This window comes from Malania oleifera, chromosome 3 (assembly GCF_029873635.1).
Source record: "Malania oleifera isolate guangnan ecotype guangnan chromosome 3, ASM2987363v1, whole genome shotgun sequence".
Classification (NCBI taxonomy): Eukaryota; Viridiplantae; Streptophyta; class Magnoliopsida; order Santalales; family Ximeniaceae; genus Malania; species Malania oleifera.
Window position 1 is genome coordinate 115,029,608 of NC_080419.1, and position 14,220 is coordinate 115,043,827.

At 36.4% G+C, this 14,220-nt stretch overlaps 1 protein-coding gene across 5 annotated transcripts in view; it reads left to right on the forward strand.

The window, feature by feature from the left end:
- Positions 1–2,388: 2,388 nt before the first annotated feature.
- LOC131150798 (3beta-hydroxysteroid-dehydrogenase/decarboxylase) overlaps positions 2,389–14,220 on the forward strand; it is a 39,440-nt gene continuing 27,608 nt past the window's right edge. The window contains exons 1-5 of one of the 5 annotated variants that reach the window (XM_058101768.1): positions 2,389–2,515; positions 2,870–3,102; positions 3,239–3,328; positions 3,540–3,673; positions 4,084–4,254. In XM_058101768.1, coding sequence (XP_057957751.1) covers positions 2,871–3,102; positions 3,239–3,328; positions 3,540–3,673; positions 4,084–4,254 — 627 coding nt within the window. In that variant the 5' untranslated portion in view covers positions 2,389–2,515; position 2,870. Of the gene's footprint in view, positions 2,709–2,869; positions 3,103–3,238; positions 3,329–3,539; positions 3,674–4,083; positions 4,255–14,220 lie in introns of all 5 variants that reach the window. The other 4 variants (XM_058101766.1, XM_058101767.1, XM_058101765.1 and 1 more) reach the window with 4 other exon arrangements.

The following is a 14,220-nucleotide window of genomic DNA, read 5'->3' on the forward strand; positions in this document are numbered from 1 at the left end:
AGACAACTCCACCTATTGAATGAGGGATTATTAAGGCTTCTCCGCTTACTAAAAGAGAGAGGTTTTCTCCACCCTATTGAAGGAGTACATCGTGATATCCTCAAGTGGGTTGTTTGAGGCAAGGACGTAGGCAGGGATTGCCGAACCTTGTAAAAATACAAGTTTTATTCTCTCCTCCCTAATCTTTTTAAATTAAGTACATTTATATTTATTTATATTTGTTGTGAATATTGATTGCATTTACGTAGTTAGATCACGTGCTTAAACTTTGCTTAAAATTGTTAAATATTTGCATAAATTTTTTAAACACCCAATTCACCCCCCTCTTGAGATTACACCTCTACTAACATTTATGAAGGCAAATTGACACGTTGCATCTGCATGTCTCCCCTTCTCTATTTATTTACCCAAAAAGATAAAAAAAAAAAAGAAATTCCAATAAATACGTTATGAGAATAAAATATACAACATAAATTTATCAATCATATTAACATTTTATTTCCCTTATTTATTTATTTTTATGAAATAAGTGTGAAAACTTAACAACATGAAATAAGACTAACATATTAGTCTAAATCTAATTTCTTACAAAAATATTGTTGAAAATATATTTGTGAAAGTTATCACACATCGAAAAATTAAGTAGAGGATGGGTGATTTACATACATGGACGGTTCAAAGACTTTATAACTTAAGTTTTTTGATGAAATTCGTGCACACCCACACATATCTAACATGTGCAAAGACTTTTAAGAGCTAACAATTGAAAACTTCATGCATAAAACAAAAATCATAATGTATCAGAGCAAAGTTCTCAGGGAGAGATATATAGATAATGGTTGACTTGTACACATAGATGAGTTCAAGAGCTAATAAACTATTGGGTCAATTTACTCGTGTATATCTAACTAGTGCGAAGACTTTTCGATTCGCATAATAATGGTATTAATTAAATACTTACATTCTCACTAGATTTAGCAAGATATAATCAGCATTCCCTATAAATAACACATTAATTATCCCATATCCTTGATTCCATACTAACTAATTAGAATTATGTAGATAATTAAAAAAAATTTGTTCCAAATAGCCTACAATCATTCAAATATTAAAAGCTTAATTTAGTTTTAGATTTGTTCAAAACTAATTCTTTTAAGTCAAAATTGTTTTGCAATATCTTAATTTTCACTCCATTTGATGTAGCTAGGTGTCACGATCCGACTATTTTACCGATGAGTCATACTGCCTTATTTGGCTTACAATGAAATAAATAATGGAAAATAACCCTACACTAGTATTTACATGATGGAAACCCATCCCAAACATACGAGATAAGCGGTCATAAGCAAGCATAATGTCCTGAACAAGCTTAACTCGTGACACTAGGCATAGTAAGACATTGACAAAATAAGTTGGCTCATACATGAATAATCCAATTATAAATTAAATATTGCTAAGAAAAACTCCACATTACAGCTTCTTTCAACAACCTTTAACAACCAGCGACAACATTATTTATAATTATGAGTTGCAGTTATAGATTGTGACGCCAATTATAGATTGAAAGGATAGCTTAAACGTCCATGACAAATTGTCAACTGTGATTATAATATCAAACAAGTTACAAATCCATGTCAAACTCCATTCAAGTAATTGTCATTATAATTATAAATCATATGGCTAGAATTACCATAAATGTAATTTATGATTAAATAATAAGAGTATGAATAAGCTAGTATAAACATTTGCATATACATGTTTTTGCATGAGCAAAACTGATTCATAACTGTAAATTTATTGATATAAAGATGGGCTCGGAAAGTCAATGATAAGCAAGAAGAGAATAATTTGAAAGAAGAAAAAGAACTCCCGCGAAGTGTGTCACTAAACCTTTCTCTAATAGGTCTTCCCCTCCTTCCTCACTATGCTTGACTTGAGTTGGGAAGGATCATATTAATATTCTTATTAAAAAACTCCCCGTAATGCTTGTATTGATGATCTTTATTCAATTTTATTTTTGTTTTTACCTTTTAATCAAATTACCATTTAGTGCATTCAAATTACATATTAGTAAGAGTCGATAATAGTTGAGATAATTTTACACTCAATTTATATTTGATAGTTTCGTAATTGACCCACTTTACTTGTTTGCTATTTATACATAATTGAAAACTCATGATATTACGAATATCAAATAGCTAATATTAAGATGGCATCAACAATAATTTCAAACTTTATAAATACTGATTGACATTACATCAAATTTTAGTTTACCCAAATTTAAACTTAAATTTGTAAGAATATAAAAGGAATTTAATATATTTTAATATTATATTTCCTTTAAATATACACAAATTTTAATCAAGCCGCAAAATCAATGTTGAAAATGTAAGATTAGATTTGTTAAATTTTTTCAATTTTTCCTTACCGAAGCGCTGCCGCTGCACACCTCACTCTCAACGCTTTCTCCTTACCACAGTCGCCGGAGCTCGCCAGCTTCCATCGCTGAAGGCAGGTAAAAATTCTTCCTCCGTTCTATGAGCTAGTTGAAACTCCATTATCCCATATCCATCCACCCTGCCCATCTCGACCTCCGTCTCCGTCTTCCACCGCCACCGGGAACGCCATTTTCCTAATCTCTTATTGCCTGCGAATAACCGCTGATCTCCCACTATCACCATGACATCATCCCATCTATTATCACCACAGCTAATCTCCCTCCCTTTCTCTCTCTCTCTCTCTCGCGGACATTTCACTAGATCAGTATCCGTTTTTAGCTGATATTGTTTTATAATTATACTTTTTGATTTTAAAGATTTAAGCAGTGGCATGAGACTTTTCTGCTTCCTTGTTCATGGTCATTTTGCAGTATGACAGGGGAGGAGGAATGGTGTGTTGTGACGGGGGGAAGGGGCTTTGCTGCCCGGCATTTGGTGGAAATGCTTATCCGTTCCGGGATGTTTTCAGTTCGAATTGCCGACTTGGGCTCCTCTATCAAGCTAGAACCGTACGAGGAGAATGGAGCCCTAGGTGAAGCTCTTCGGTCAGGCCGTGCTCAGTACGTGTCTGCAGATCTTCGAGACAAGGCGCAAGTACGCGAAGGTTAACATCTCAGTAAACCTGCAGCTTTCTTAGTACGCCCGCTCCGTGTTCGAAGTTGTGCTTGTATGGCTAGATTGGTATTTGGTTTGAATCTATGATGATTTTTCTCCCTAACCTTGTTGTTCCAATTCTGCAGCATTTCAGGGGTCTGAAGTTGTTTTTCACATGGCTGCTCCGGATTCATCTATTAATAGCTACCAGCTCCATCATTCTGTCAATGTAGAAGGTTAGGCCAAAGTCGTTATAACTTTGGAATGGGTTTTAACGTAAAAAAAAAACCAGATTAAAAAAAAAATCCATAGAAGGGGTGCAGGGAAGGGAAAATAAAAGCTTTCTAAGACTGTAGCTGAAATTAAACTTTGGAATGCTTGGGGACTCTCGCTTTGTTTTAACCCATCAAATGTTTGTTTTATGTTCTCTTACAACAATGGTTTCAGGAACGAAGAATGTAATTGATGCATGTATCGAGGTAAAAGTAAAGAGACTTATCTACACAAGCTCTCCTAGTGTGGTCTTTGATGGGGTTCATGGAATATTTAATGGGGATGAATCCTTGCCTTATCCGGCTAAGGTATTCTCTTTTGATTTCAAAGCATACTTCTCATTATTATTTTTAATTCATGTCTTGATTGATAGAGCTTTTTATTTTTTTGAAAAAGATATTTTTTTGTGCTCTTTGCCTCCTTCAGCAAGTCTCAATTCCTTATTTATTCGCCTGTTCTAGGAAAAGATTCACTATTTTGTTGAAAAAATAATTTCAGTATTGTTGTTACTTAGAAGCTACGATCAGTTTGAAAAATAAATTCGTATATACTTGCCTACACTGATATGAATGAACTTGCATTTGTGCATGTTTGTCTGCATTTTATTTTTATTTTGCCTTGTTAATTGTGTCATAGATTGATTTATTCACGTAGGACTTCATTTTTCAACTTATTTTGCCATCTCTAAGTTTGGATTTCTTGTTCCAATCTGTTTCAGCATAATGATTCATATTCTGCAACTAAAGCTGAAGGAGAGGCATTAGTCATCAAGTCAAATGGTACTAATGGCCTTTTAACATGCTGCATACGTCCTAGCAGCATTTTTGGCCCTGGTGATAGGTTGTTGGTGCCATCTTTAGTTACTGCTGCAAGGGCTGGGAAATCCAAGGTAATCATGTTTGTTGGCCCCATAAACTTCTATTTTGTTGCCATACATGCGTCTACTTTTCATGGCATACAAGCTCAATATGAAAAATGGTTATTTTTATCCCTTTTACGTTCTGCTAATGCTTTTTCTTTTACACATTTAGCATCAGGAAAGCTTACTTAAGCTTCATGAACTGCATTTACTGTCTTGCTGTCAACTAGTCAATTTGAAAGGCAAAAGAGTGACATACTGTCCTAAATGAAAAATCCTCAATTTTTCACAATAGTATCAACATTCATGTAGAATTAATTCATGGCATGGTAGATGTAGCTCCAGCTACCCCATCTATAGAACTGCCTCTGCTATATTTGCGGTGTATTTTGCTGACATTCCCAGTCTCTACGTCTGCTAATATATATTTTGGTTGCTGTATCATCATTCTCTTTAAACATCTAATGTTTCTTGGATGAATGATCGAGTCCATGGCTTTGAACTCTTCTTCTTTTTTGGAAGAAGCAGAAGAATATATTAGCATCAGGAAAACTTATAGAAGCAGATCAGCAGGTAGTTGCATTCAACCCCTACTTAGTGCAAAGCCTCCTATTACATTGCCACCAGATTAGATTAAGTCAAGATGACACTGTTCCATGCCAGATTTAGGTTCAGTCAAGTGCCTGTGAATGTATGAGAAATGCTGCTTATGAAATACTCACTCCTTTTTAAACAGTTTCAATTTGCTGCATAAAATGAACAGGGGTACCAACTATTTTTTGAACACCAAACTCTGTCCTCCAAAGAATAAAAGCTTGGATAGTTCACCCTACGGACTTGACATAAAAATTCTGCTCCTGAAAATTGGCTGGCTGCAAAACCAAATATAGGAATTTGTCTGAAATATTAGTAGGCAGAAACTCTGCACAGGAAAAAGGAAAATGAAGAGATCCAAGTAGGATTTGTCAAGACTTAAGACTCTTTAAGCTTCATTTCAATATTCACTTTTCCCTCGTGTCCAGGTAAAAATAGGATGAGTGAAATGGAAGTCATCCAAATCAGTTTGGGCAAGAAATCAGCAGAATTTTGCAGGCTTATAGAAGAAATGTTGCAATTAAGTTCAGTTTTAGTAACCCATTACAATCCAATTAGCAGCGCCAAATTGCTGAGAGAGATGAAGCATGCAATTTGAAGCATGAACTATAGTTACCCAGCATCACCAATCAGAATAAGCTCCTTGCAGCTAAACAGTAATTTGCTAAGAGTTAACCATGACAATTTTAACATTCAAAACACAAGATCTGGACCAATTCAAAATCCAAACCCTCCTCAATGGAGCCTTAGAACTGTAATTCTGAAGAAAAATCCAGTCTTTGTGAATAGATTTGGAGATCTGGGAAAATTTATTACTTTTAACTGTAGTCTTACACACCCCATAACTTTAATAAGATATTCCAACAAGGTATATTCATCATTGATCGGAAGTATTGGGAATTTTCTTTCTCACAAGTTGAGTAATTTGTGTCATAGCTTCCCCTTTTTCCTAATCCTTTGAGGAGCAATTTTCTGTGAGATACATTCTGAGGTTCACCCTTACTGCAATATATTGTATCAACTTTTAGGGTAGTAGAAGACGGAGAGTTTGAATCGGAGGATTTACGAGTTGAATTAGGAGAGTCAGATATATTTTAGCCAGCACATACTGACATAGACACGGACTTGTTAGCAAGAGCAGGTTGCTGCAATATCCTTCTAAGAAGTTGCATTATTGGCATGATGATTACCAACATATTTGTCTTTATTACTCAGATCATTGTACAGTACTTCAAATGAAATTGAAGTTTCCATTGCAAAATTACACACAAGTTTTTTGGATGGATTCAGCAATATCTGCACCTTTCTCAAAAACCAAAGGTTTAGAGGGAGTCTTTTGGACTGGCATAGTTGCTAAACTTTCAGCTGTCTCACTTACATGCTTTAGAGCCTTTTTTTTAATCCCATTTTGCTTTGGATGATAATCTTTGTCTAAAAAAGTGTATCCCTAGCCCCGGGCCTCAAGGCTCCCTGCTTTGCGAGGGTAGGGGGAGGGTCATTACAATGTACGCAGCTTTATCCTTGCTTTTACGTAATGAGAAAGTTTCCTTGGATTTGAACCCATGACCAATTGGTCACAAAAAGGAGCAACCTTACTGTTGATCCAAGGTGTGCCCTCATGATATCCTATGTCTAATGACCAAAAATTCCTCAAAGGCTACACCTATCAGGGTTCCAAGCATATTCCACATGTAATATAAACGAGGTGGTAGATACTTATTAGAAGGAAAAGAAAAAAAAAAGGTGATGTGACACTGAGAAAGCCTTTGATCATGTTAACTGGAACTTTCTTTTCTATACTTATAGGAAAATGGGTTTTGGGGAGCAATCGTGTAGTTGGATAGCTCATTGCATCAACAGACCAATTTTCTTAGTGTTAATCAATGGGCGCCCTACTAATTTCTTTCACTCTAGAGGATTGAGACAAGGGGACCCTTTATCCCCCTTTTTGTTCATTGTGGTGATGGAGGTGCTGAGCTTTGTGTTGGAAAAAGCTACCGAAGAAGGGCTAATCAAAGGCCTATGGCAGGTATGAAAGGTCCTTGGAGGTCACACATGTCCTGTTTGCATATGACACTTTCATATTTTTTGTGAGGATGACCCCCTCCACATTCTGAATCTGAGATGTATCTTGGTAGATTTTGAGGTGGTTTCAGGTTTGAAAATTAACCTTGGTAAAAGTGAAATCATTCCGGTTGGAGAAACTGTTGATGGGCCTCTCCTTGCTAGGCCTTCTGGGCTGCAAGGTGGGAACTTTCCCTTTTTACCTTGGGCTACCTCTCAACACCAAATTCAAAGACAAAGGAGTGTGGGACCCCCCATCATTGAAAAATTTGAAAAGAAAAGGCTGGCTGGATAGAAGAGGAATTTTAATTAAAAGGTGGTAGACTCACTCTTATCAAAAGCACCTTGGAAAATTTCTCTGTTTATTTCATGTCTCTCCTTCCCCTTTTGGATTTAGTTGCCAAGAGACTTGAAGGAATTGAAAGGAGGCTTCTTTGGGGGAGCTTTGGGGCGGAATTCAAATTTCACCTCGTCAATTGGGGCATGGTGAAGCAAGCCATTCATTTAGGAGGCTTGGCTTTGAAGTCCATCCACATTTTCAATAAATCCCTTTTAGGGAAATGGTTGTGGAGATTCTTGATTGAGAAAGATCACCTTTGGCAGGGAACCATTGCTGCAAAATATGGAACATAATGATTGGATCTCTGCTAGTAGAGGACCACATGGTGTAGGGGTGCGGAATTTCATCAATAAGGCTGGAATGATTTCTTTTCTTGTATTAGATTTCAGGTGGGAAATGGGGACAATATTCATTTTTGGCATGATGCTTGGCACGATCAGGAAGCTCTCAATATCTTATTGCCAGCCATTTACAAATTGACCTCTGACAAAGATGCCTGCTCAGTTAGCACCTGAAACCTCAGATCAGGGGCTTTTTTGGAACATCCCCTTCCTTAGAAATGTGGAAATTGGGAACTCAACCAGCTCACAGACCTCTACAGATTCTAGCACCATTATAGTACGGATCTTCCAGTTTGGGCCTTAGATGAGAAGGAGATCTTCACTATTAGATCCTTCTACCAGAAGATCTTTCCTTTGTAGTTAGTAGTCAAATAGATTTAATTTCCCTTGGATTCAGATTTTGGAGATAGCTGCCCCCACAAAAGCTGCCTTTCTTGCCTGGATGGCAACTCATGGTACGATTCTTGACTTTGGATAATTTGCAAAGAATGAGACTGTTAGTTGCCAACAGATATCCCCTTTGCATGAATGACACAGAATCAATTGAGCACATCCTCCTTCATTGCACTTGGACCAGGAATCTTTGGAATATGGCGTTAATTCTGATTGGACAATGGTGGTGTCATCTTTAACTCTGTGGGAGGGGAACTCTGGGCCTGGAAAGGGATTTTGGGCAACAAAAAAGAAGAGATAGGCCATGTCCCTCATTCCCCTTGCAATTTTATGGTGCATTTGAAAAAATAGGAATAGGAGAGTGTTCAAAAGTTCAAACTCAACACTCCAGATCTACAAAGAGCACTGGTTTATTGCCGTCAATAACAGGCATAGTGGGACTATTGTTGTGACTATAATGTAATTTTTGATTTTTGTGACACCCTTCAGGGTGCTTAACTTGCTGTATCACGGGCTGGCATCCCCTTGATGCCTTTTCAATAAATTTTCCTTTACTTACGAAGAATGAAAATATTATAGTTTCATTATCAAAAGGCTTTGAACTTTTATTGTTGTATAATATTTTTTCTTTCAACTCTCTCTCTCTCTCTCAATTGCTCTCTTGCACAATTGAGCATTCGCTGATATATCAGGTAAACTCTTGTCATGTGTTGCAATAGCAAAAACTTATTTTCCAGTTCTACACCTTTTCTAGATTTACAATGTTAATTTAACAAGCTCTTTTTTTTTTCTTAAATTTTTCGATAAGGTAGCATATATTTTAACTAGAAAGAAGTGTTTTGAGGATAAACTAGTTCTAACGTGTCTAAGTTTTTGGTGAATTCATTTGGCTAACATGTTATTTAACATGAACAGATCTGTAATAAGGTCATCATATCTGTCACGAAATTCTTTTGAGTGCTTAATTCAACTAAAAAAGATATTAATAGCATAATAGGTTTGTTATACTGTCCTTTTCCTCATCATCTAGTTATACAAGGGCCATATCTTCTATAATGTTTGTGACTAGTGGCCTTGTGTCAACCACTTAACCCCGTGGTCATTTGACAGGCATGTGGACAAATATGCCCCAAATGCCAAGGCAGCATCAAGAGATGGTTTGTCATTGGCTATCTCGTGGATTTCAGATTATTAGCTTGCTGCTTAGGGTCACATTAATTCTCATTCAATGGTTGTTGGGGTGCCTCGGTGGACACTTGGCTTGGTTAGAGATGGAAATGATTGGGGCCATGATATCAGACCACACACTATTACATTGGCAGGTTTTGGCTATAATGCAGGATGGATGGGTGGTTAATCGGGTGGCTTGTGAGATGCATCATATGTCGCGTGTCTATGTGCTCAGGTGTGAAGGGCAGCTTGATTGAAGAAAATCCTTGCATTGCATAGAGAATTGACTCATCGACCATGTGTTTTGGCACAAGACATGGGGTAGATTGTTGACATGTTGACAGAACGGTTACTTGGCAGTTTTGTGTGATGGTTGACTAGCTCTCCCCGTGTTTGTGGGAATTTCATGGGTTTCTAACACCTTGCAGTATTCCAACCATGCAACAACAATTAGATTGGGTTAGTGCCTTTTTGGCACATGTTTGTTGCATGACTTAAACACTGTGGAATTTGTGTGGGTGTTCCTGCATGCATATGGAGTGTGTTCCATTTGTCTTGATGAAGGACTAAAGGTTAGGAGACGTGCATGCTTGTTTTATTTACATGTAGGATAATAAAACAACTAGTTTGATTATGTGGAATTGGTTGAACCAAGCAGAATATAGTGCCATCATAATGTGAAAAATTTGTGGGTAATTCAGATCCTTTGAGAATTGATATCAAAGCTTGGTTTGTTTATGGCGAATTCAGGTTGGTGGGATAAATTGGATTGAGTGGAATACTTTCTTGGTTTTCTGTAGACAGATGACACGGTTCCGTTAGTAGCGCAATGTGAATGTTTGACCAATGAATTGGTTGGTTGCTAGAGTGTCATCTTGATTTCGTGGTTGTGACAAAAATGAAATATCCTCTTTGTTGAGTGATGTGACAGCCTTGACAAAAACTGTTAAATGGAAGGCTAGGAAGATTTCGTGAGACTTTATTTGGCAAACGGGTCAATTATTTGGGGCGTTCTGTCATTGTCGTAGGCCCTTCACTTTCATTCTTTTGACGTGGATTGCCCTGTGAAATAGCAATAGAGCTTTTCCAGATATTTGTAATTTGTTGTCTGATTAGACAACATCTTGCTTTGAACATAGGAATTGCTAAGAGTAAAATTTGGGGAAAAGAACCGATTGTATTCTATGGATGGGGAAAATACTCATGTGAAGACGGCCATGTTTGTAGGCTTTGGTGCAGGTGAAGTTTTCATAAGGTTTAGGTTCCCGAACTGAAATCATTTGAAGGTACTCGAAGTGCAAAGATCATAGAGAATTTGTGGTGGGACATGGAACAATATTTCAAAGTTGTGTGCATTCTTGAGAATGAAAGGGCTGTAATTACGTTGATTTATTTGAAGGCAATGCAAGTTATGGTGATACACACTCGAACAAAGGACAACACCAGTGCGGGAAGGCCTTGAATTGAAATGTGGGAAATACTAAAGGAATTAACAGATCAATTCCTCCCCTACATGTGTTGCAAGCAAGAGATGCACTGAAACCATTGAAGCATACATGCATTGTTTTTTTCATTGTCAAGGAGTTAGGTTCTTTGATGTTGGATCTTATGAACCTGTCGGAGGAAGACAAGTTGTTCACTTTCTTGTTTGGTTTATAACTGCAGGTGCAGATGGAATTGTGGAGATGGGTGAAAAACCTTGTACTAGTAGCAAGAGATGAGTTGATGGATTTTAGAAAGGTCCAAAGTCGAGCCAAAGAAAGACAAAGGCAAGGCCAAGGAAGACAAGGGAAAGAAAAAGGAAAAACGAGACAAATCCAAGGCACAAGGAGTAACTAGAATAAGGGAACGCAAGTTTTATAGAATCCCAATTCGTTGCTTCATCTGTAATGGCTCTCATCGAGCTTGTGGCTGTCCTAAGCGGCGGAAATTGAATGCTATGATACCTTTTATTTTCAAATGATGATGGTTATGATGGTGAATTCCCTCACGTGTCAATATTTGAACATTTCAATCCTTTACAGTTACTGAATCCTCTTACAGCAGAAATGTCCCTTTCAAGAAATGAACTTATGTATGTTGAGTGAATATCATGGGATTGAAGTTGATGCAATAGCGGATTTGGGTACCACTCATAAGTCATAACTGTTGTAGAGAAGAGAGTAACAAGGTTTGGCCTTAAACTCTCTCATTTGAGTCAAATCCAGGCTGTAAACTTTGAAGCCAAGCCTATTCAGGGAATGGCTAATGCTGTTTTTGTGATAGGATAGTGGAAGGAAAGTGTACTTCCATGACTATGCCCTTGGATGACTTTGATGTTATCTTATGCATCAAGTTCTTTGTGAAGGCTAACAACCTGTTTAGTTAACATTTGTAAAACTAATAAATTAAAAAACTTAATTAGAAAATGCTCATTTTCATCTTTAGATCAAATAATATTATAAAAATATGATTAACATATTAAAAATACAAACGATACACATTAAAAAAATTACTATAATAAAAATAAAATTTATTATAATTATTTTTCTTAATTGTTCTATTTTCAAAATTTACTTTGCAATAAAAATTTTATTCGACATAACAATTGAAAAATAGTAAAAGTATTTTGTGGTTGGCTTTATTATTATTTTCAATTTATGTATATTTTTATTTTAATTATATTCAAATTCATGTGATCATTTAATTTTGATTCTAGTTTGAAAATGTATAAAATGAATAATTTAATAAGAAAAAACTATTTTTGGATATTGAAATTTTTGACAACAGGTTGCTAAAACAGCCGATAACGATAAAATCTAGTTTTTAGTTTTTTGGTAAACAATTGAAAACCAACAATAGAAACAGAAAACTGACAATATAAACAAATGCATTTATATAATCTGTTTCTTCACTATGGAGAAAGAGAATAAGAAAACAGAAAACTATAAGGATACCAAACAGTCCCAAAGGTTGTTAATTTGTTTTTTTATCAGCAAAAAGAACTTTATTTACAAGGCATTAAGGAGATGCCAACTCATTAAGCAAAGAGAACAAGGATCACCCACCCTCCAGGGTGTCACAAAATTCAAGAATTGCATAATGATCATTCAAGAACTGTCTATTTTTCCAGCTGGTAACAGTAGCAAGCCACTACTCTTTTCTAATTTGAAGAGGCGTAATTGATCCTTTTGAAGGCTCTCCTTTTTCATTCCTTCCAAGTACACCAAAAGATGGCAGGGAGAAATCTGAGGTCATATTAATGCTCCATCTTGTTGGAATTTTGTTTCGGATAAGCATGCTTCTTGCTTTTTCCTTGACATGTATAACGACCCAAGCAAGAAGGTAGGCAAGCAGAAAGTTGGTATAATGTTAGCATTGCAAGTGATTGGTGGATTGAGAAAAAGGGATTTCACATTCTTGGCTGCTCTTGTGGAAGTTAAATGGGATCAATCGGTGTAACTCCTTGATGTGGTTGCAAACTTGTTGGGAGAATTCTCCATGTGATGAACTCCCAAACTCTTTTCCACTGTGACCTTGATCATCAAATTGAGCTGGTGCTGGGTGCTAGAACCCCAGCACTAGCCCCTTAGAAGATGGATCTTTGGAGTTCGCTGAACTTAGGAAGTAGTTGGATTTTTGTCAAGTTTTGGACTCATTGACCATTCCAAAGCCCCATTCAAAAGAGTGAGCCCCAAAAAAGGTCAGAACACAACTCTATCCCGTAACAAATGAGGAGAAGTTTTTTAGCCCTTGAAGTCGGGTACTAAACAAGGTTATTATCAAGAATTAGTACTCTGTTCCAAATTGGAGTTGCTATTTGATTGGCTGTTTAAGCCTCGTACATCACATAACTGGAAGGTCAAGGTATTGGCAAGTGCTAGATTGCAAGGGGGGGGGGGGGGGGGGGGGGGGCCGCCCACAACTAAAAGATAGCTTGTGTTACCAGTGGCGCTTTTGAATTCCTCGTGATGCCATTTGGTTTAACAAATTCTCCTTCTGCTTTATGTAATTTAATTAGTGATGTTTTCTATGATTACATTGATTATTTTGTCATAATTATCTATATGGCATTGTAATTTAAGGTGGTTCCTTGGAGGACCAGTAGTATTTAAAAAAGGTGCCGATCAAGTTGCAGGAAAATCAGATTCGTGTTAAGAAGGTGGGCTCTTTTGCCAAGAAATGATGTTCTTGGGGCATTGGCTAAGCAAAGGGCAAGTCAGAATGGATGGAAGGAAAGCCCAAGCATTCTTGATTAGCTTGCACCTTCAAAGATTGTTGAATTGCATTTGTCCGAGGGTTGGCCAAGCATTATCAGAATGCTTGTACAAGTAGAACCAGTGTTGCAGTTGCGTGTATTCAATTTGAGGTTGCTTCATTAACTAATTTGTCAAAAAGGATAGGAAATGAGTATGGACAGAGTCATGCCAGGGTGCCTTTGATGAATTGAAGATGGTTGTATAGGTAGAACTAGTGTTGCAGTTGTGTTCAATTTGAGGTGCATATTGATGCTTCCTAGAGCTATTGGGGGTGCCCTTATCGAAGAAAGGCATCATATAGCCAGTGAAAAGCTAAAGGATGCTGAGACAAAGTACTCTACTCATGAGGAGATGGTTGCAATCATGGTCTTAAATTTCCATGAAATTGTCGAAATTTCCGTCGAAATTTTCTATTTCTGTCACCCTCGAAATTGAAATGGCAGTCGATTTCCGTTTTGCATAATTTCCGTTGAAATCTCATTGAATCATCCGAAATTTATCGAAATCTCGTAATTTTAGTGAAACTTGTCACAATTTTAACTATACAATCAAATTTTAGTGAAATTTTTGTCTTAATTTATTTTATTGAAACAAAAGATAGTGCTTTTGAAATTATATGAAAAAATAACATACAGTAACATTTTATTTAACCATTCATATCTAAATTATCATTATTTGTATAATAAATAATAATGATTTATGAATTTCATTTGTATTAACTGAATATGTTTAATGTACATTATCTTACAAATATGTTTGGTACAACTTTTGTAATGTATTAGTCCTAAAACTTATATTATTATGTTTGTTAACCATTTCTAAAGTTTCACAAAGAATTTCACAAAGAATTCCATGC